General features: G+C 41.4%; 1 protein-coding gene across 1 annotated transcript in view; it reads left to right on the top strand.

Annotated features, from left to right (window-relative positions):
- The first annotated feature begins 328 nt into the window (after window positions 1-328).
- Window positions 329-24,892, top strand: part of LOC115200476 (neural proliferation differentiation and control protein 1) — a 44,105-nt gene continuing 19,541 nt past the window's right edge. Inside the window, exon 1 of the mRNA XM_029763572.1 lies at window positions 329-738. Within this exon, the coding sequence (XP_029619432.1) occupies window positions 636-738 (103 nt within the window). The 5' untranslated portion in view covers window positions 329-635. The remainder of the gene's footprint in view (window positions 739-24,892) is intronic.

Raw genomic sequence — 24,892 nt, 5'->3', positions numbered from 1 at the left:
AAACGGGTAATATCCATGATGAGTCCTCTATCTCTATGAAAAGAGGCACAACTCTGATAAAGTATTTTTTCAAAGTTGCCAAAATGCCACGTGCGTCCACTTATATCAGTGCATTTGTAACAACCTAATCATTACGAAACGTGTATTCGATCAAATAAACCTCACGTAGCAAATTAGCAATTAAATGTTCTGTTGCCAAATTCGACACTCACAGACCTCCATACAAAGATTCCTCACTTCGTGGTATTATTTTCGTGGGCGGAGTAAAACCTCTGCCTGTAATTGCGGCACTGCGTACGTTAAACGGATTAGGAGAGCGTCCTGACGACATCGTCTACGTACCGCTCTCACCAAAGACCGACAGCTCAGCAATAACAGCCCTCACCGTCGTTTCTTCAAGCTTCACCCAATATAGCGCTCAACTCAATGGGATCCTGCGCAAAACACAGAGGAGACGACATCGTTCATCATCGCTCTATTACCGAATCTAATAACTGCAACTGAGCGCTACTCCGCATTCGGACTACATATTTACAGAAGCTGAACACATTTCCTGAGCTTCCTTCTGTAGTAAGGGGATGGGGGTATGACCGACCCCCAACTCTGTTCTATCAGTTGTAGGAGCGCTTTGCAGCATGCTATCGCCGATAAGAGGGGTCGATCACAGGCCCGCCGCTACGCTTCTAACCCAGGTTGCTGTCATTGCAATCTTCGTTTCTATGAGCGCTTGCATGCCAGGTAAGAACAACACTTTTAATATGAAGTCGGCGCATGTTTTGCGCACATGTATTAAAGTTGATGTGGATGATGTCATATGCTGTCAATTAAAACATATTTGGTGATGTTACCGCGTTCCCTAACATATAGTAACATATGATAGGCCTACACCAACTCATGAAAATATTACTGTTTTCTAACCATAGGCTATTTTAGAATTTTAAAAGGGATATTTCAATTGGTGTGTATTCCCATTGTGAATGTTCTGTGTTTAAGCACGCAACTTCAGAGCACCTGTGGTTTCTGTGAGGCTTGTTTTTAAATCCCCCTTCGGTTTTTTGGGGATATCTCAATTCATAGTGCATAGCACAGACTACACATGATATATTTGGGTCATGTTTCAATAAATTCTATGTATCTGAAATGGTGTACCTCAAACACTGACATATTACCCCTGGGGGAGGGGGGTGACGCATCTGTCTGGGGATGACCTGATAAGATGTGACGTATGGCATGTCTGTGGACACTCACACTTAAACAGTAATTACCAGAGCCACATATAAATGGTCGTTACTGACTAGTTACTATATTGCATGATTACCAGAAGGCTGGGAACCTTTATTAGGTTACAAGCCTGGACTACATGACTGCAAAATGCATTACAATGATACCATGTATCATATCATCCATATGTAGACCCTTGGACGGACACACACACACTTGAGTATAGTGGAGGTCATGTATTGTCACCCGTGAGGTATCTTATCTTAGTGGTGAAATGGAAACTGGCTCTCAGTAGGCAAGCTGTTCTGTGACACACTCCCCCTGTCAGAGAGACTACCCCTATTCAAGTCATTGGTCAGAGGTACTATGTCCATTCCAGTGTCCTGTGACACGTTCCCCCTGTCAGAGAAACCAGCAGAGATCTTCTGTGTATAAAGGGCAAAAAAGCATCTAATGCGGCACTTTTCTGGTCTGAGGCAGTTGGGAAATAACAAGCGTTTTAAAGTGCAACTTTACTAATGATGGTTTTGGAAAACAGCTTGGAGATTTAACGATGCTGCTACGAAGGTTCTAACAATGAGTTTAGTCTTAAGATGCTTTTGGGATACTGTGCCCTGTATATTTTTGCTCCAACCCTAATCTAGCACACCTGATTTTTTTAAAAATGGGTTGATAAGCTGAATCAGGTTAGTTACAACTTGGGTTGGAGCGAAAACCCACAGGCGGGTAGCGCTCCAGGAATAGGATTGGATAACCCTGTTCTAGGCTGTCCTGTAACACATTCCCCCTGTCAGACAAACCACAGAAATAGATTCTGTGAATGGGCATCCCTATTCAAGTCAATGGTCAGAGTTTCCCGTGTGGCTCAGTTGGTAGAGCATGGCGCTTTAATGGCTAATTTCTCTGACGGTGGGGGGGGGGGAAACTCAAATTCCCTGAGAATACATTACATAATATGAATAAACAATACTCCAAGCTGCAGCTTCATACTACTTGTCAAACATAATGAATGTTTGGTCCAAATCAGATGTTGGGTATTATGTGAGTCCTTCTAAGTTGAAATGACTCAGATGTCAGTGTAAAACAAAAAAACATTGATTTCAAAGTTAATAAATCATGCACAAGGACGACTTTTAACAATTTACACTGATCATTTTACAAAAACACATTTACTGGAAGAACTGTGCAGATGCAGAGTTTAGTAAAATGATTTTGGTAAAATCTTCCTCAGTTTTTTTTTGTGTCCAATTTTCAAAAAAGATTTGCACCGAATTAAGATTCAACAACATCTGCAGAAAGAATAGGGTGTCAGCTATGACATGACACATTGACCGTAAACACTCTTTTGGTTAATGAAATACAGTAAGTGAAGTGGATTTACACCTGTTAACGGAATTGCGGTAACGGAATTTCATCATGTGTTCCTGATCTGTACTACACAGAAATGCATAATTATGGATATGAATGTCATTCTCCTCATGTTGATGTTTCCTAAATAGGTACAAAGGTAGAAATATGCAATATCCTCCTTTGCATATTTGGTAATTATTCTACACGCTGGCTATTATTTTAATGAGCTCTGCAAGACTAAATTTGATTGGTCCGGGCAAGACCAAATCTGATCCAGTCATTGACGTCTGTTTCACAAGTTTGTACATCAAAGTACAGCACAGTAGAGCTCAATAAAGTACAGTATTGTACTGAACTCTACTCTACTGTGCTGACCAACCTTGTGAATCCAACTGTTTGTGACTACTTTGATATCCCATTGTAGCCAATTCAATTGCAGATATTCCGTTACCATGTTTTTGGAATGTCGAGTTTTAATCACATAATTCATAATTGATATCAGTAAAAACACTAATTCATAGGTCTACCTTTACTTGTTAGCTCTGTGAGCTTTCATTATCCTCCGTCCTCATGAGAGAAATTAGAAATGATCTTAAAGATATGTTTTTGTTTGGTAACAGAATTTCAAGGCATAAGGCAATGTTTCTTAAACTTACAGAAGGCAGAAAAATGTATTCATATTAGCTGGCAGGGGTCTTCAATATTATTGTGTGTTGATGTATTTCTAATACCTTGAAGACTAATACTTTTTCTACCTGTTTGACCAGAAGCCTTTGCTGATTCTACATTTTTAGGATGGAAAATGGTTAAACTATATATATATATATGTGTGTGTGTGTGTGTGTGTGTGTGTGTGTGTGTGTATATATGTGTGTATGCACCCAATTTGACATGCTCATATGAACCTCACATGTTGGTGCTCATGGGTTATTTTACATGACCAATAGCCAATTTGGGTGCAATCAGTTAGGCTTAATGTCTTTTAACCTGTTTGGGATAGGAGGCAGTATTTTCACGGCCGAATAAAAAAACATAGAATATGCATATGATTAGTAGATTTGTATAGAAAACACTCTAAAGTTTCTAAAACTGTTTGAATGGTGTCTGTGAGTATAACAGAACTCGTATGGCAGGCCAAAACCTGAGAAGATTCCATACAGGAAGTGCCCTGTCTGACAATTTGTTGTCCTTCTGTAGCATCTCTATCGAAAATACAGCATCTGTGCTGTAACATGACATTTTCTAAGGCTTCCATTGGCTCTCAGAAGGCGCCAGAAAGTGTAATGGGGTGTCTGCTGTCTCTGGGCGAAGAACAGCAGGATAATTTGTTAGTGGTCAGCCTGGGAACAGTGACACTGGAGATGCGCGTCCACAAGACTACTCCATTTTTTTCTTTCAGCCTTTGAATGAATACAATGTCGCCCGGTTGGAATATTATCGCTATTTAACGAGGAAAAATAGCATAAAAATTGATTTTAAACAGCGTTTGACATGCTTCGAAGTACGGTAATGGAATATTTTTAATTTTTTTGTCACAAAATGCGCTCGCGTGTCACCCTTCGGGTAGTGACCTGAACGCACGAACAAAACGGAGCTATTTGAATATAACTATGGATTATTTGGAACCAAAACAACATTTGTTGAAGTAGAAGTCCTGGGAGTGCATTCTGACGAAGAACAGCAAAGGTAATCCAATTTTTCTTATAGTAATTCTGAGTTTAGTGAGCACCAAACTTGGTGGGTCAAATTAGCTAGCCTGTGATGGCTGAGCTATCTACTCAGAATATTGTAAAATGTGCTTTCGCCGAAAAGTTATTTTAAAATCTGACACCGCGATTGCATAAAGGAGTTCTGTATCTATAATTCTTAAAGTAATTATGTTTTTTGTGAACGTTTATCATGAGTAATTTAGTAAATTCACAGGAAGTTTGCGGTGGGTATGCTAGTTCTGAACATCACATGCTAATGTAAAAAGCTGTTTTTTGATATAAATATGAACTTGATTGAACAAAACATGCATGTATTGTATAACATAATGTCCTAGAAGTGTCATCTGATGAAGATCATCAAAGGTTAGTGCTGCATTTAGCTGTGATTTTGTTTTTTGTGACATATATGCTTGCTTTGAAAATGGCTGTGTGATTATTTTTGGCAGGGTACTCTCCAGACATAATCTAATGTTTTGCTTTCGCTGTAAAGCCTTTTTGAAATCGGACATGTGGTTAGATCGAGAGTCTTGTCTTTTAAAATGGTGTAAAATAGTCATATGTTTGAGAAATTGAAGTTATAGCATTTTTGAGGTATTTGTATTTCGCGCCACGCTCTACCATTGGATATTGGTGAGGCGTTCCGCTAGCGGAATGTCTGTCCCTAAAAGGTTAACAAGATAATGTTGCAGGAATTCTTATGTTTCTAACTACAGAAACCCTTTTCAGAACAGTCTGAGAGGGTGGGTGTCATGGCTTGCTGAAATGAAATGGAACGACCCTGTTGTAAGCTCTTAAGCACAGGTAGCAGTGACAGACTGGGGTGTCCTAATTTGCACCCCTTTCCATTTTACAGTCCACTACTTTCGACCAGAGCTCAAAGGGTGGTCGGAAGTAGTTTGCTATATAGTGAAAAGGGTGTCATTTGGGACTCAACCTGGGTCTGTGAGCTCTGTGCTGCTGTGGATAGAATGACTGAGAGGCGAGCGCAGGCTTCCATTAAGGCTGTAAAATGGAGATTATAACCTGATTATAGTGCCGTAGAGGAGAGCACTACAGCTGTATAGTATTCTGCTCCTTAAAAGAGATGTGCTGGGCTTGCACTGCTGTCCTGCACATACTCTCACCTTATGGCTATATGTCCAAAAAATACTGTTTTACAGAGAAATAGTTTCTGGCATTATGTTTTAGAGTGAAGCAGTTTCAGACCATTGGGTGACTTTTTGTCCCTGTGCCAGAGGGAGGCTCCGTTGTTAAAATTCAGATATATGTGGGTTTGTTTCTCCAGTAATTTGGGTAGGAATAGGATGCAACCTCTGACTGTTCAAGGAAACCAGGCTTTGTCCAGCTTTTCTTGGAAGAGATGCCACTTGGAATACCAGAAGCACAATTAAAAGGCTATCAATGATCATTGAGAATAAGGGGATTGACATTTAGTGTTGAGAGAAGAAAACGTTTCTGGGAGAAATCGATTGCTTTGTCGCTGTGGAGATGTCAAATTTGTTGTTTTGCTGATACCCCAAGAGGAGGAGAGGTGGATGAAAGGGGGGAGAAGAGATAAGAGGTAGGAGAGATGGATGAATGAAAAGGTTAGCTGCCAAGGTTTATTAGATGCTGTGGAGCGTAACCGGGGCAACACGACCAGGTCAGTTCTGTTTCTTTCCCCGAAGGCGTTGGTTTCGGGAGCGAGACCGAATTTGGTTTCTTCATCTCACCTGCCTCTTGTTGTCTTACAGAGGTCTTGGCTTTAGCCTCAAAAGGAAGTGCATGGACTTGCTGTTAGACTGGCAGTCTTAGGGCTTTTTTTACACCCAAAAAATATTTGAAGTAAGATCTGATTTAAACATTAAGAAACCTTAATATGTTTTTTCATGTATTTCCTGGCCCAGTGCTTTGTTGTTGTATGGAAGTGAATGGAAAATGTCAATCGACTGACGTCACACATGGTGAACTAACTGGCCTGCTTGCTGCCTGTCAACAGCTTTCAGATCTTATCGTGTCACAAAAGAATGACCAAATGTTAGATTTAGAGGTTCCAAAACGTGTCTGCTGTGCTGTGTGCGTCTTGCATAGCTGCATGCCCCCAAGTAGTCAGAGTAGCGCTGGCTTGAAGATGAAATCCTGTTGACATGTCAGTAAGATGTTTTAGGCTATCTGATGATGTGGTGTGCTGCTGGCACTGGGAGGACCAGCTTTATTCACTGTGTTTGACTGACTCTCTTTCTCGCGCTCTTTCTCTCTAGCATATTTCTTTCTCGCTCTTTCGTTCTTTCTGTCTCTCAATCTCTCTGCTCCATCTCTCTCTCAGCTGTTGTTGTGAATAACACCTCTGGTGTCGTAGGTATACTGTATGTTCAATAACTCACTTCACTCTCACAGCTCATCACAGTACTCTCTCTCAAACCATGGTTACGCTTGAACCATCTAGGATGTCATGCATGTCCTGTTTCTAATATTAGATTATTATTTTTTAAGTAAGGTAACGTAAGAGGATGCTGATAGACTACTTGACATGTCTGAAACCATCTTTGCTCTTCTTGAATCCTCCTATTCTGAAGAGAGAATTTGAATGATAGGTTACTATTTTTGAGAGACTTATATTTTCCATTGCAGAGTTCTGTTCCCAGGGATGCTTATATCCTATGAAGATCATTTCAACCACATCCTCAAATGAAGATTTAAATGTATTTAACTAGGCAAGTCAGGGGACCAATAATTTAGTTACTCAGGCACTGGAATAGAAGCCTAACTGATTCCCGGCCGCTGTCACACAACCCTGATCAATGGGAATCATTTGAATCAATTCTTTTTAAGTCTTCATGATTTACTGATATCAGGGATATTAGTGTGTATTATCAATCATTCATTAGGCTGTACTCTGTAATGCATGAATCTGTTTGACTTAACATTTTAATGTTGATCGGTAAATCAACATTCCAGTAACCAGATGGAAATAACATTATATTTGTGCTTTTAATACCAAAAACATAAAAGGACACAACTACAACTACTACTATGAATACTAATTCATCTTATGTCATTTTCCCATCATGACTAGGGATTGCTTTATGCCCAATCTGGATGAACAGAGGTGAAATCATGTGAAGTGCATTAAGAATAGAATGGGAAAAATAAAGTATATTGTAGAGGGAACATTCTTTGTCATATCTTTTTTACATTTATGCCTTAAAGCATTTTAATATCTCTTCTCATGTCACTGTGACATTCTGCATGGCTAAACAAGGACACGAAGTCCTCCTTGCATATGGCAGATTAAGTGCATAAATCAAACCAGTCCATCTCTTGCCATATTTAAAGTGGACTTTTTGTGTTCTTGTTTAGCTTTGCAGAATGCCACAGTGACTCACAGGAGCGAAGATACAGTATGAATAGGTAGTGTGAAAATAAATATCAGGCAGGCAGCTGGGGCTATCTGTGTTATTATACAATACACTCTGGAGGGGGGCTCAATGACTTTCAATGGTTCACATGGACTCACGCCTGTAGGTTGTCTCAGGTGAGATCAGATCGCACTCACTACTAGACATTGAATATTCCCAGAACAATGTCATTACCCTAGAAATAGATTAGATTTCAATGTTCAATACTGCAGACCAAATCACATCCCCAGTCGACTTTCCCTCCATATGCAGTAGCGATTGAGCCTGGCCACGTGGTTACTTCTTAGCCTGCAGTATAGCTCGCTCACTGACAAAATACCTGGAACAATTCTACGTAATACACTTGAGACCATGACCACTAGACCCATACAGTGAGGGAAAAAAGTATTTGATCCCCTGCTGATTTTGTACGTTTGCCCACTGACAAAGAAATGATCAGTCTCTAATTTTAATGGTAGGTTTATTTGAACAGTGAGCGACAGAATAACAACAAAAAAATCCAGAAAAACGCATGTCAAAAATGTTATAAATTGATTTTCATTTTAATGAGGGAAATAAGTATTTGACCCCCTCTCAATCAGAAAGATTTCTGTCTCCCAGGTGTCTTTTATACAGGTAATGAGCTGAGATTAGGAGCACACTCTTAAAGGGAGTGCTCCTAATCTCCGCCTGTTACCTGTATAAAAGACATCTGTCCACAGAAGCAATCAATCGTATTCCAAACTCTCCACCATGGTCAAGACCAAAGAGCTCTCCAAGGATGTCAGGGACAAGATTTTAGACCTACACAAGGCTGGAATGGGCTACAAGACCATCGCACAACGGTGCGATTATTCGCAAATGGAAGAAACACAAAAGAACTGTCGATCTCCCTCGGCCTGGGGCTCCATGCAAGATCTCACCTCGTGGATTTGCAATGATCATGAGAACGGTGAGGAATCAGCCCAGAACTACACGGGAGGATCTTGTCAATGATCTCAAGGCAGCTGGGACCATAGTCACTAAGAAAACAATTGGTAACACACTACGCTATGAAGGACTGAAATCCTGCAGCGCCCGCAAGGTCCCCCTGCTCAAGAAAGCACATATACATGCCTGTCTGAAGTTTGCCAATGAACATTTGAATAATTCAAAGGACAACTGGGTGAAAGTGATGTGGTCAGATGAGACCAAAATGGAGCTCTTTGGCATCAACTCAACTCGCCGTGTTTGGAGGAGGAGGAACGCTGCCTATGACCCCAAGATCACCATCTCCACCGTCAAACATGGAGGTGGAAACATTATACTTTGGGGGTGTTTTTCTTCTAAGGGGACAGGACAACTTCACCGCATCAAAGGGATGATGGACGGGGCCATGTACCGTCAAATCTTGGGTGAGAACCTCCTTCCCTCAGCCAGGGCATTGAAAATGGGTCATGGATGGGTATTCCAGCATGACAATGACCCAAAACACACGGCCAAGGCAACAAAGGAGTGGCTCAAGAAGAAGCACATTAAGGTCCTGGAGTGGCCTAGACAGTCTCCAGACCTTAATCCCATAATCTGAGAACAGAACCCAGCAGACAAATCATTAAACAGTAACCAGCCAAGTAGACGAGGAACAAAAGTCAGAAATAGCAATAAAATTAATCACTTACCTTTTGATCTTCATATGGTTACACTCACAAGTCTCCCAGTTACCCAATAAATGTTTGTTTTGTTCAATAAAGTCCCTCTTTGTATCCAAAAACCTGCGTTTTGTTCAGTAATCCACTGTCTCAAACAACATCCGGTGAAATTGCAGAGCGTAAAATTCAACAAAACAGAAATTCTCATAATAAACATACATAAAAGATACAAATGTTATACACCAGCTTAAAGATAAACTTCTTGTTAATCCAACCGCTGTGTCAGATTTCAAAAAGGCTTAACGGCGAAAGCAAACCATGCGACTATCTGAGAACAGCGCCCAGCAGACAAATCATTACAAACAGTTAGCAGCCAAGAAGAGGAGTAACAAAAGTCAGAATTAGTGATAAAATGTATCACTTACCTTTGATCTTCATATGGTTGCACTCCCAAGACTCCATGTTACACAATAAATGTTCATTTTGTTTGATAAAGTCCCTCTTTATATTCAGAAACCTCCGTTTTGTTGGTGCGTTTTGTTCAGTAATCCATTGGAACAAAGCGCGGTCACAACGGACACAAAATCAAAAAAGTAACATAAAAGTTCGTAGAAACATGTCAAACGATGTTTATAATCAATCCTCGGGGTGTTTTTGTCATAAATAATCGATCATATTTCAACTGGACAATAGCTTCGTCAATAGAAAAGGAAAAACAAGAAAGGCACGCTCCCGGTCACACGCTCGACTCATGTCTGGAAATTTCCACTGTCCTCCCATTGAAAGTGGTGTTTCTCCCTCATTTTTCAGAGTAAAAGCCTGAAACGATGCCTAAAGACTGGCCACGTGTAGTGGAAGCCATAGGGATTGTGAACTGGGTCATAAGTCTTTGTATGGTGGATAGGCTTTCAATGGAAAAACAGGCATTTCAAAATAATAGCACTTCCGGGATGGATTTTCCTCAGGTTTTCGCCTGCCATATCAGTTCTGTTATACTCACTCACTGACATTTTAACAGTTTTGGAAACTTTAGTGTTTTCCATCCAAATCTACCATGCTACTATGCATATCCTAGCTTCTGGACCTGAGTAGCAGGCAGTTTACTTTGGGCACGCTTTTCATCCAAAATTCTGAATGCTCCCCCCTACCCTAGTGAGGTTAACAAACCTCCAGACGAGCTTCAATGCCATACAACACTCCTTCCGTGGCCTCCAACTGCTCTTCAATGCAAGTAAAACTAAATGCATGCTCTTCAACCGATCGCTAGTCTGGACAGTTCTGACTTAGAATATGTGAACAACTACAAATATCTAGGTGTCTGGCTAGACTGTAAACTCTCCTTCCAGATTCATATTAAGCACCTCCAATCCAAAATTAAATCTAGAATCGGCTACCTATTTTGCAACAAAGCATCCTTCACTCATGCTGCCAAACGTACCCTCGTAAAACTGACTATACTACCGATCCTTGACTTCGGCAATGTCATTTACAAAATAGCCTCCAACATTCTACTCAGCAAATTGGATGTTGTCTATCACAGTGCCATCCGTTTTGTCACAATAGTCCCATATACTACCCACCACTGTAACCTGTATGCTCTCGTTGGCTGGCCCTCACTTCATATTCGTCGCCAAACACACTGGCTCCAGGTCATCTATAAGTCTTTTCTAGGTAAAGCCCCGCCTTATTTCAGCTCACTAGTCACCCCCAAAGCCAACTCCTCTTTGGCCGCCTTTCCTTCCAGTTCACTGCTGCCAATGATGGGGAAAAAATGCAAAAATCACTGAAGCTGGAGACTTCTCTCCCTCAATAACTTTAAGCATCAGTTGTCAGAGCAGCTTACCGATCATTGCACCTGCACATAGCCCATCTGTAAATAGCCCACCCAACTACCTCATCTCCATGTGGGGTACGTCATAGATGGTTATTTATTTTTTTGCTCCTTTGCACCCCAGTATCTCTACTGGCACCATTCATCTTCTGCACAAGAGGTCGACCGATTAATCGGAATGGCGATTTTAATTAGGGCCGATTTTCCAAGTTTTCATAAACAAATCGGTAATCGGCATTTTTGGACACCGATCATGGCCGATTTACATTGCACTCCACGAGGAGACTGCGTGGCAGGCTGACTAACTGTTATGTGAGTGCAGCAGGCAGCCAAGGTAAAGTGCTAGCTAGCATTAAACGTATCTTTATAACAACAATCAATCTTAACATAATCGCTAGTTAACTACACATGGTTGATGATATTACTAGTTTATCTAGCTTGTCCTGCGTTGCATATAATCGATGCGGTGCCTGTTAATTTAACAGTCTACTTCGACAAACGGGTGTTGATTTAACAAGCGCATTTGCGAAAAAAGCACAATTGTTGCACGAATGTACCTAACCATAAACATCAATGCCTTTCTTAAAATCAATTCACAGAAGTGTATTTTTTTAAATCTGCATATTTAGTTTAAATTTGTTTTATGTTAGCAGGCAATATTAAACTAGGGAAATTGTGTTACTCTCTTGCGTTCATTGCACGCAGAGTCAGGGTATATGCAACAGTTTGGGCCATCTGGCTCGTTGCGAACTAATTTGCCAGAATTTTACATAATTATGACATTGAAGGTTGTGCAATGTAACAGCAATATTTAGACTTATGGATGCCACCCGTTAGATAAAACACGGAACGGTTCCGTATTTCACTGAAAGAACAAACGGTTTTGTTTTTGAAATGATAGTTTACGAATTTGACCATATTAATGACCTATTTCTGTGTGTTATTATAATTAAGTCTATGATTTGATAGAGCACTCTGACTGAGCAGTGGTAGGCACCAGCAGGCTCATAAGCATTCATTCAAACAGCACTTTACTGCGTTTGCCAGCAGCTCTTCGCAATGCTTCAATCTTAGGCTTGTGTGTGCGGAAACCCATTTCATGAAGCTCCAGACGAATAGTTATTGTGCTGACGTTGCTTCAAGAGGCAGTTTTGAACTTGGTAGTGAGTGTTGCAACCGCGGACAGACGATTTTTACATGCTACGTGCTTCAGCACTCGGCAGTACCGTTCTGTGAGCTTGTGTGGCCTACCACTTCGCGGCTGAGCCGTTGTTGCTTCTTGACATTTCCATTTCACAATAACAGCACTTAGTTGACCAGGGCAGCAATTTGATGAACTGACTTGTTGGAAAGGTGGCATCCTATGACGGTGCCACGTTGAAAGTCACTGACCTCTGCAGTAAGGCCATTCTTCTGCCATTTGTTTCTCTTCACTAATTTGAAGTGGTGTCCACATACTATTGTGTGTGTATATATAGTGTACATGTCGGGCCAAAAGCAGCCTATTCGGAGACCGTGGCTGCTAGACACACAGGGCCAACAGTAGCCCATTTCAGGCCATTTCCAAAACCAAGGCAATATTAGCAGAGATAACATGTTCAAACAAGACATTGCTCTTTTGCAGCCCCAACCAGAAACTCGACAAACAAAGAACATTTTTAGAAAATGTGACAGAATAATTACATTACAGCACTGAGTTACATTATGACTCATATTTGTGTTGCCTTTGTGTCCTGGGTACATCCCAAACGGCACTGGTCTGAAGTAGTGCCGTATACAGGGAATAGGGTGCCATTTGGGACGCATGTTAGTTTCAGATGGGATTAAGGGGAGGAGGAGAGAGCAGGGGAGGAGAAGGAGGAGAGAGCAGGGGAGGAGAAGGAGGAGAGAGCAGGGGAGGAGAAGGAGGAGAGAGCATGGGAGGAGGAGAGAGCAGGGGAGGAGGAGAGAGCAGGGGAGGAGAAGGAGGAGGGAGCAGGGGAGGAGGAGGAGAGAGCGACATTTTACAGAACCAGCTCAAATTTGTTTACATCCCTGTTAGTGAGCATTTCTCCTTTGTCAAGATAATCCATCCACCTGACAGGTGTGGCATATCAAGAATCTGATTAAACAGCGTGATCATTACACAGGTGTACCTTGTGCTGGGGACAATAAAAGGCCACTAAAATGTGCAGTTTTGTCACACAACACAATGTCACAGATGTCTTAAGTTTTGAAGGAGCGTGCATTTGACATGCTGACTGCAGGAATGTCCACTAGAGCTGTTGAGAGAATTTATTGTTAATTTCTCTACCATAAGCCTTCTCCAACGTTGTTTTAGAGAATTTACTGGTACGTCCAACCAGCCTCACACCCACAGACCACGTGTAGCTACGCCAGCCCTGGATGCCACATCCAGCTTCTTCACCTGCAGGATCGTCTGAGACCAGCCACCCAGACAGCTGATGAAACTGAGGTGTATTTCTCTCTGTCACAAAACCCTTTTGAGTGGGAAAACTAATTCTGATTGGCTGTGCCTGACTCCCCCTGCCCAGTCATGTGAAATCCATAGATTACGGCCTAATGAACTTATTTCAATTGACTGATTTCCTTATATGAACGGTAACTCAGTTAAATCTTTGAAATTGTTGCATGTTGAGTTTATATTTTTGTTCATTATAATAACAACCAATACAGAGAGTGAGAACTTCAGGAGGACCGTTTTAATTTACCCTTTAACTGTGGCACTTGCAGAGTACTGCAGATGGGAGATCAATCAAATGTATTTATAAAGCCCTTTTTACATCAGATGTCACAAAGTGCTATACAGAAACCCAGCCTAAAACCCCAAACAGCAAGCATTGCAGATGTAGAAGCACGGTGGCTAGGAAAAACTCCCCAGAAAGGCAGCAACCTAGGAAGAAACCTAGAGAGGAACCAGGGAGAGACACACACACGTCCGGTGAACAGGTCAATGTTCCATAGCCGCAGGCAGGACATTTGAAACAGGAGCAGCAACATCACGAGTGGCAGCTGCAACCTTTTCTCTGTCTCTAAGGTATTGTGTCCAGCTATCAATAGGGAATATATAACTAATATATGCATCACTGGCTTGTGTCATTCAGATCCATATGGTGCCATCAACCACAGCTAGAAGGGACCCAGACTGAAAAAGGTCTCTGCAGTTTTTTTTAAATACAATACTTAATGACATTAACTCATTATCTGAGACAGCCTTACAAGAGATGCACAACGAGGCATGTTGTCACACATACTGCGTGTATAGAAAAAAGAAACCAGATTATCACAGTTTAATTTAAAGACTACCAATAGAGCAGAAGTGTGACAAGGATCCAATATATAATTGTCTCTACGCTACAACACTAAGAGTAAGGCGGAGTCCCATGTAGAGTCAGGCTGTGTGTCCCTGTTCCCTATATAGTTACCTATTGGCCCTGAGCAAAGGTAGTGCACTATATAGGATATAGGGTGCCATTTGGGACACGTCCTACGTCTTGACAGTAAACAATTTGCCAAAAGGAGGATTCTAATCAGTCTGTCCTTTTGCCAGTGAATGGTCTCTTCCTGTTGACATTGCTCAAGCAGATCGACAGCTTGACAGAGACAAAGCCTCCTATTTGTAAATGGAAGACTCTTGATGGACGGAGGCTGCCTGTCATGTTTTCAGATTAGTGCCAACACCAACACCGCCCTGGGTACACAGGGCTTAACTACGGCTTCCTCACAACTCTACATCTGGCCTCCTGACAGCACCTCCCAGCCTGGCTGGTCTGGCCCTGAGGATCACCAGCCCTAATAGGTAGCGGCAGGTTGTGGAGGAGCTAGCGGCAGCTCGTGGAGGAGCTAGCGGCAGCTCGTGGAGGAGCTAGCGGCAGGTCGTGGAGCAGCTACGCGGCAGGTCGTGGAGCAGCTACGCGGCAGGTCGTGGAGCAGCTACGCGGCAGGTCGTGGAGCAGCTACGCGGCAGGTCGTGGAGCAGCTACGCGGCAGGTCGTGGAGCAGCTACGCGGCAGGTTGTGGAGCCAGAGGGCCTTGCACACGTAGATAGTAGAGGTCGACCGATTATGATTTTTCAACGCCGATACCGATTTATTGGTAGACCAAACAAGCCGCTGCCGATTTAATCCGGCAATTAAAAAAATATATATATATTATTATTTTTTTACATTTTATTTATTTATTTTTGCCTTTTTTTTTTATATATTTTAAAATGTTTTTTTTTAATAATTTGTCTTTTTTGTTGTTGTAATAATGACAATTACAACAATACTGAATGAACACTTATTTTAACTTAATATAATACATCAATAAAATCAATTTAGCCTCAAATAAATAATGAAACGTGTTCAATTTGGTTTAAATAATGCAAAACAAAGTGTTGGAGAAGAAAGTAAAAGTGCTATATGTGCCATGTAAGAAAGCTAACGTTTAAGTGCCTTGCTCAGAACATGGGAACATATGAAAGCTGGTGGTTCCTTTTAACATGAGTCTTCAATATTCCCAGGTAAGAAGTTTTAGGTTGTAGTTATTATAGGACTATTTCTCTCTATACGATTTGTATTTCATATACCTTTGACTATTGGATGTTCTTATAGGCACTTTATTATTGCCAGTGTAACAGTATAGCTTCCGTCCCTCTCCTCGCTCCTATCTGGGCTCAAACCAGGAACACATCCACAACAGCCACCCTCGAAGCAGCGTTACCCATGTAGAGGAAGGGGAACAACTACTCCAAATCTCAGAGCGAGTGACGTTTGAAACGCTATTAGCGCACACCCCGCTAACTAGCTAGCCATTTCACATCGGTTACACCAGCCTCATCTTGGGAGTTGATAGGCTTGAAGGGGTGGGTATAATTTGTGGAACGTTCCAACAGGAATCTGTTCCAAAAAACGTAAAGTAAAAGGTTGCCAACCAACAACGCATACAAAGTAGCAACGCATACAAACCTAGCTAACTAGCTGCCGAATAGGCATCAACTCACCACGTAGCTTATTCTTAATGTTTGTCCATAGGCAACCAGAGTGAAGACAGACATTTTTCGGAATAAACGTGATTAGTGAAAAACGCAATGAAATAGACCACTCCCTACCCGGTATCTTATTCTGCCGCAATACAACTTTGTATGCGTTGTTTTTTGTCAACCTTGTTATTTACAAAGTTTTTGGAGTAGATTCCTGTTGGAACGTTCTACAAATTTATACCCACCCGGGTTGAAGTCATAAACAGCGCAATGCTTGAAGCACAGCGAAGGGCTGCTGGGAAAACGCAGTAAAGTGCTGTTTGAATGAATGCTTACGAGCCTGCTGGTGCCTTCCACCGCTCAGTCAGACTGCTCTATCAAATCATAGACTTAATTATAATATAATAAACACACAAATACGAGCCTTAGATCATTTAATATGGTCGAATCCGGAAACTATCATCTCAAACAGTTTTTTTCTTTCAGTCAAATACGGAACCGTTCCGTATTTTATCTAACGGGTGGCATCCCTAAGTCTAAATATTCCTGTTACATTACACAACCTTCAATGTTATTTCATAATTATGTAAAATTCTGGCAAATTAGTTTGCAACGAGCCAGGCAGCCCAAACTGCTAGAGATGTGACACAATTTCATGTTAGCAGGCAATATTAACTAAATATGCAGGTTTAAAAATATATACTTGTGTATTGATTTTAAAGAAAGGCATTGATGTTTATGGTTAGGTACATTGGTGCAACGACAGTGCTTTTTTCGCAAATGCGCTTGTTAAATCAACACCCGTTTGTCGAAGTAGGCTGTGATTCAATGAGAAATTAACAGGCACCGCAGCGATTATATGCAACGCAGGATACGTTAGATAACTACACATGGTTGATGATATTACTAGTTTAACTAGTGATAATGTTAATATTGATAGTTTTTTTATAAGATAAGTTTAATGCTAGCTAGCAACTTACCTTGGCTTCTTGCTGCCCTCACGTAACAGGTAGTCAGCCTGCCATGCAGGCTCCTCATTGGAGTGCAATTTAAGGCAGGTGGTTAGAGCGTTGGACTAGTAACCGAAGGTTGCAAAAACAAATCCCCCCCCCCCTGAACAAGGCAGTTAACCCCCGTTCCTAGGCCGTCATTGAAAATAAGAATGTGTTCTTAATCTGACTTGCCTAGTTAAATAAAGTTGTAAAAAAAATACACTGCTCAAAAAAATAAAGGGAACACTTAAACAACACAATGTAACTCCAAGTCAATCACACTTCTGTGAAATCAAACTGTCCACTTAGGAAGCAACACTGATTGACAATAAATTTCACATGCTGTTGTGCAAATGGAATAGACAACAGGTGGAAATTATAGGCAAATAGCAAGACACCCCCAATAAAGGAGTGGTTCTGCAGGTGGTAACCACAGACCACTTCTCAGTTCCTATGCTTCCTGGCTGATGTTTTGGTCACTTTTGAATGCTGGCGGTGCTTTCACTCTAGTGGTAGCATGAGAGAGACGGAGGCTACAACCCACACAAGTGGCTCAGGTAATGCAGCTCATCCAGGATGGCACATCAATGCGAGCTGTGGCAAGAAGGTTTGCTGTGTCTGTCAGTGTAGTGTCCAGAGCATGGAGGCGCTACCAGGAGACAGGCCAGTACATCAGGAGACGTGGAGGAGGCCGTAGGAGGGCAACAACCCAGCAGCAGGACCGCTACCTCCACCTTTGTGCAAGGAGGAGCAGGAGGAGCACTGCCAGAGCCCTGCAAAATTACCTCCAGCAGGCCACAAATGTGCATGTGTCTGCTCAAACGATCAGAAACAGACTCCATGAGACTGGTATGAGGGCCCGACGCCCACAGGTGGGGATTGTGCTTACAGCCCAACACCGTGCAGGACGTTTGGCATTTGCCAGAGAACACCAAGATTGGCAAATTCGCCACTGGCGCCCTGTGCTCTTCACAGATGAAAGCAGGTTCACACTGAGCACGTGACAGACGTGACAGAGTCTGGAGATGCCGTGGAGAACGTTCTGCTGCCTGCAACATCCTCCAGCATGACCGGTTTGGCGGTGGGTCAGTCATGGTGTGGGGTGGCATTTCTTTGGGGGGCCGCACAGCCCTCCATGTGCTCGCCAGAGGTAGCCTGACTGCCATTAGGTACCGAGATGAGATCCTCAGACCCCTTGTGAGACCATAAGCTGGTGCGGTTGGCCCTGGGTTCCTCCTAATGCAAGACAATGCTAGACCTCATGTGGCTGGAGTGTGTCAGCAGTTCCTGCAAGAGGAAGGCATTGATGCTATGGACTGGCCCGCCCGTTCCCCAGACCTGAATCCAATTGAGCACATCTGGGACATCATGTCTCGCTCCATCCGCCAACACCATGTTGCACCACAGACTGTCCAGGAGTTGGCGGATGCTTTAGTCCAGGTCTGGGAGGAGATCCCTCAGGAGACCATCCGCCACCTCATCAGGAGCATGCCCAGGCATTGTAGGGAGGTCATACAGGCACGTGGAGGCCACACACACTACTGAGCCTCATTTTGACTTGTTTTAAGGACATTACATCAAAGTTGGATCAGCCTGTAGTGTGGTTTTCCACTTTAATTTTGAGTGTGACTCCAAATCCAGACCTCCATGGGTTGATAAATTGGATTTCCATTGATTATTTTTGTGTGATTTTGTTGTCAGCACATTCAACTATGTAAAGAAAAAAGTATTTAATAAGATTATTTCATTCATTCAGATCTAGGATGTCTTGTTTAAGTGTTCCCTTTATTTTTTTGAGCAGTGTATATTAATAAATAAATAAATAAATAAAATAAAAATAATCGGCAGCCAAAAATACCGATTGTTATGAAAACTCTAAATCAGCCCTAATTAATCGGCCATTCTGATTAATCGGTCGACCTCTAGTAGATGGACACTACAGAATGGAGAGAGCAGCTCAGCTGGCACTGAGGAAGGAAACACTGAGTCTTGCAGGGTTTAAATCATTCACATTGGCAATGTCACTGACTATAAATTGAGTGAGAGGTGGAGGGGACCGACAACTATAAAAAGCTTTTTCTTTGGGTTTTCATATTAATACTGTACTGTTCCAGTTCCCGATTGCTTTGATAATCCCCAAGCAGTGGTTTAATTTCAGTTTGAGTCAGTTAAATTAGAATTCTGATCATGAATTCATTGGAGAGTTCTCCAGAAAACGATTGGCATTGTTCTAAATCAAAGGTCTGCGGTAGTTTGAATGTAATTGACTCTGGCAGACAGTTCATAGGCATAAAACACTCATGTCAGAATGCAGTAGACAGTCTTGACCCACTGTGGGTTGGGCTCAGTAGGAGATATCGTACTATTGCATTCCCCTCTTCTGTCAGAGTAGATTTGCATTCAGTAGATGAGTTGCTAGTGAAACTGGGTTCAAATACTATTTGACATTTAAAAAAATACTTTAGGGCTGATCCCAGTTAGTTGAATGGTTGATTGTTTGGTCAATAGGCTGTTGGTCGACCGAAAATGTTGTACTCGATCAGTTGCAACAAAAGAAGTAATGTTTTATTGCATGTCTTGATTGATGCCTGTCTCAGTAGACTAATCCATTGCATAGGCCGCAGGGATGCCTCACCAGTAATCTACAATGTTTGTTTGGTTACTGTAATTTCTGTTAATGCATTCAATAATAATATTATTTATTATTATTAGTCTCTTAATGTTGTCATTGTCGGAGTGGGCATGTTGTTTGCAGAGCGCACAACCTAGGCTACACTTGTGAGAAATAAGTTTATATTTATTTCATTCTGTTTACGAGTTGTCAATTTATTCATTGTGTTTTGTTTGGAGCGCTCCTGTCAATGTTAAGTAAGGACACGCACCTGATTACGCATAGAAGTAGGCCTAGGCTACCTGGCCTGCGAGCAAATGTAGGCTTAGAAATGTTCCCATTTGGGGGATCTGATAGTATTTCTGATTGTCTTAACTCACCACCACTAATGAGCTGTGGAGCTTCTCAAAGAAATGTTTTCTTCAACACAAACAGCAAGTAAACAAAGTCTGTTTTTTTTACATCCATTGAGAATGACAATAGTACCTCAATGTAGCCTATTTACAAAATCTTTCCAGCTTTCTCCCTTTCGATAACCACTCATTATGAAAGGGAGAAAAACATGTTGTACTCTGATCCGGTGGTAACATCATAAAATAGGCCTACCTGATTACTACTTATCCTTGGATCAAATAGCCTACAACTGTGTCTGTCCAGAGCTCACTGGCACAGAACTCTGAGGGGACAGAATATTTTATACAATGTTGCAAGTTTATTAGCATGAGCTTCTGGCTGGGCCAAGTTGATACAGTGTTTCAAGTTCCTTGCATACAGGCCATGTGTAGCCAATGTGATTTATTTTTATCATGATATTTTCTACCTGCATGCAGGCTGCAATGTTTTTATTTGTTGGCTTTATGCAGTCTACTTTTATATACAATACCAATCAAAAGTTTGGACACTTACTCATTCAAGGGTTTTTCTTTATTTTTATTATTTTCTACATTGTGGAATAATAGAAGAATGTTGTGGTAGCCATGCTGGTTAAGTGTGCCTTGAATTCTAAATACCAGCAAAGCACCCCCACACCATCACACCACCTCCTCCATGCTTCACGGTGGGAACAACACATGCGGAGATCATCCGTTCACCTACTCTGTGTCTCACGAAGACAGTGGTTGGAACCAAAAATCTCACATTTGTACTCATCAGACCAAAGCACAGATTTCCACCGGTCTAATGTCCATGTCTTGTGTTTCTTGGCCCAAGCAAGTCTCTTCTTCTTGTTGGGGTCCTGTAGTTTTTTTGTTGCAGCAATTCAACCATGAAGGCCTGATTTCACGCAGTCTCCTCTGAATAGTTGATTTTGAGATGTCTGTTACTTGATCTCTGTGAAGCATTTATTTGGGCTGATTTACGGATTTACTGATCTTCATGTCTTAACTTTTTAGTGACGGGGCAGTATTCGGAAATTCGGATGAATGACGTGCCCAAAGTAAACTGCCTGTCACTCAGGCCCAGAAGCTAGGATATGCATATTCTTGGTAGAATTGGATAGAAAACACTCTGAAGTTCCTAAAACTGTTAAAATAATGTCTGTGAGTATAACAGAACTGATATGGCAGGCAAAAACCTGAAGAAATTCCATTCAGGAAGTGGGATTCTTTTGATGTCAGTGGTTTTCCATTGAATGCCTATTGACTATATAATTGGTTAGGGCCCAGATTGTTGACATCTAGTGGAAGCCATAGGAACTGCAGTCTTTAGACATGGTTTCAGGCTTGTTTTCTGAAAAACGACAAAGAAAAATACCCTTTTGGTTAGGGGACTGGGGAAGCATGCAGTACTGGTTGGCGCGCGTGACTGTGTGTGCGCCCTTCGTTCTTTTTCCTTTCTTTTGAATACGCTATTGTCCAGTTGAAATATTATCGCTAATTTAGATAATTGACACTCTGAGGATTAGTTATAAACATTGTTTGACATGTTTCGACAAACTTTACCGGTACTATTAGGATGTATATATTAGGAGTTTTTGGGATATAAAGATGGACTTTATCGAACAAAATGACCATTTTATTGTGTAACTGGGACCCTTCTGATTGCAACCATATGAAGATCTTCAAAGATAAGTGATTCATTGTATTGCTATTTCTGACTTTCATGACTTATCTGCTTGGTTGGAAAATGTTTGTATGCGGGGCGCTGTCATCAGATAATCGCATGTTATGCTTTCGCCGTAAAGCCTTTTTGAAATCTGACAAAGCGGCTGGATTAACAAGAAGTTCATCTTTTAACTGATGTATAAACACTTGTTTGTTCATGAATGTTTATTATGACTATTTTTGTAATTTGAATTTGTCGCTAGCGACCCGCCTGTGCCAGAAAGGTTAAAGTAATGATGGACTGTCATTTCTCTTTGCTTATTTGAGCTGTTCTTGCCATAATATGGACTTAGCCCTATTTGGTAAAAGACCATCTTCTGTATACTGTACCAACCCTACCTTGTTACAACACAACTGATTGGCTCAAACGCATTAAGAAGAAAATAAATTCCACAAATTAACTTTTTAAGAAGACACACCTGTTAATTGAAATGCATTCCAGGTGACTACCTCATGAAGCTGGTTGAGAGAATGCCAAGAGTGTGAAAGCTGTCATCAAGGCAAAGGTTTTTTTTTTAGAAGAATCTCTAATGTAAAAGATTTTTTGTTTAACACTTTTTTTTTTTGGTTACTACATGATTCAATATGTGTTATTTCATAGTGTTGATGTCTTCACTTTTATTGTACAATGTAGAAAATTGTAAAAATAAGAAAAACCCTGGAATGAATAGGTGTGTCAATTGTTGACTGGTAATGTAGTTGGGAATGGCAATAAAGTTACTTAATTTTTATTTAAATAAAATAATTTGTGATTAATGAAAATTAGAAGCTACCAAGGCTTTATTATAAAATAAATGAAATTGTTGTGGAGCAATGTACATATGAATATCATAACTGGCACGCAGATCGGTAGAAATGGTAAGATAAATTGGCACTCCAAATGGAAAAGGTTGCCAACCCCTGGTGTAGCCTATTACTGGCAACTTTGGGAGCATAATGGCAGAAGCGGGAGGAGGAAGGCCGGGAACAGGTTTTTTTTAAATTCTGGTTAGGCTATCTTGATCTCTGGCTCCCTCTTGAGTCATTTGTGTCTCAATTATTTAATCACAGTGTGCTTAAAGCATCAGACAAGCTCAGTAGTCTACATATAGTTCATTTTATTAAAACACATAGGGTGTGCCTATATTTATGGAAAAATACATGTTTTAGAATTTCGACCACTCAATTGGTCGAAAAAAGACTACTTGTAAAATACGTTGAGCATTTACTCTAGCCTGCCTTGAGTGACAGGAGGACAAGATTTGCTGTTTTGGGACAATTCATTTGGTCCATTTAAGCCAGGCAAGCTCAACCAAGCCCAGATAGGTATTTAGAAATTAATTAAAATAGTATTTGAACCCAGGTCTGTCTGCTAAATGGACCAGGTAACCTCCAAAGTGTAGAGGATTTCTTGACCGTCAGGTAAGGTTAGAAAACGATAGTCTGCCGCTCGTGAATGGCTTATAGTCAGATATGTGCATGCTTGGCTTAGCCTAGACAGTAAGCAGCTGGATGCTGCCTAAAGACCATCACACGTGGATAAGGATCTTGTTAGGTGTTCATACCACTCACCACATAATTCAATGGAATTTGTAGGATTAGAAATGTTAGAAGTGATAGAAACCAGAAATGATAGGATCTCAATGCCACTCACACACTGCAGAGGAAAACTATTCCTTTCTCTAGGCTGGGTCTAGGCTACACTAGCTGATTTGTAGACAGACTGTGCTCTCTGGGGAACTTAGCCGGGGTGATTTATACCCTGCTGCTGCTGAATGAAGATTATAGGAGATCTGCTCTATGTCAGGGCCAATTGAGAGGGCTGATTTGTCAAATGCAAAAGTAGCAATTTGGGTCACAAATGTTGTTAGTCAGATCAGGAAAACTGAGTCTGTGTCCCAAATTGCACCCTATTCCCTACATAGTGCATTACTTTTGACCACAACCTTAAAGGGAATATGGTGCCATTTGGGATGCGGACTATAACAGGCCCGGGCAATTATTTTCCATGGAGGGCCACATTAGAATACATTTTTGCCATCATGGGCAAGAATCATATTACAGGATTATGCATAATGTTTGACTGTGTTGACAGATATATCTACTGTAAATCACATCCAGATATGCTACTTATTTTACTTTTTAACATGCACAGAAATAAACCACATTAATGTTCTCCTTTTGGTATATATTTTCATTATGAAACATGCAATGAACTAAACGGAGGGGAAAGCACACTGTGCATTCAGCACAATGGACAGAACTCTTGTTAATGGGGACGCACAAAAACAGAGAGCTCAACATTACATTTAAACTACTCAGTGTGAGGAGTGAAGTCTCTGATGGGCATTGACTAGAGCAGGGAAGTCAGTTTCTGACGTCGCTATGCGCAGGATTGCTGAGAGGTGAGTCAGTAAGAGGAGATCTGTGCCTTGACGTGTTGTTATATTTCATCACTGAATATGTCTGTTCACATACATAGGTTGACCCAAACAGTACAAACCTCTTCTGAGCATGACTCCTAATCTTTGGAAAGTTTTGACAATCGAGAGATGCGTAGAACCTCGTCAGTGACATTGTTTTGAATAGTTCTCCAATTACTGCATCAGACTGAAGATCGATAAGGTCTAGTTGTAGGTCAGTGGGAGAGTTATCCACATTGAAGGTGAAAGGGGAGGAAACCAACAGCATGTCATTTTCCAACACTTTGAAATCCTCAAAACGAGGAGAGAACTTACCGTTGAAAGCACGCAGCAGCGATGTATACTTCTCCCGCTGGTCATCTGATAGGGAACAGACTAGTAGTGTAGGAAGGTGGGTGAGATTAATGGCTTCTACTTGGCGGGTCAGGAGGAGTCATTTTCCCTTGAAGGCTTTGACAAGGCTGTACATCTGATGTGCAAAAAGGTCCTTCCCTTGTAGTTTGGAATTTAGTTAATTCGAGGGTCATAGATGTCCACAGTGAAGGCAAAATCAGCCAACCATTCTTCATCTTGCAGTTGAGGGGAAATCCACATATTCCTTTCATTTGCAAAAACTCAGCAATCTCCGACTTCAGGTCCCACACCCTTTTTAAGCATCTTCCCCACACTCAGCCATCTCACGTTTGTGTGGTGGGGGAGATCTGCA

This window comes from Salmo trutta, chromosome 9 (assembly GCF_901001165.1).
Source record: "Salmo trutta chromosome 9, fSalTru1.1, whole genome shotgun sequence".
Classification (NCBI taxonomy): Eukaryota; Metazoa; Chordata; class Actinopteri; order Salmoniformes; family Salmonidae; genus Salmo; species Salmo trutta.
Note: the sequence above shows the minus strand (reverse complement) of the source record. Positions and strands in the feature narration are given on the sequence as shown.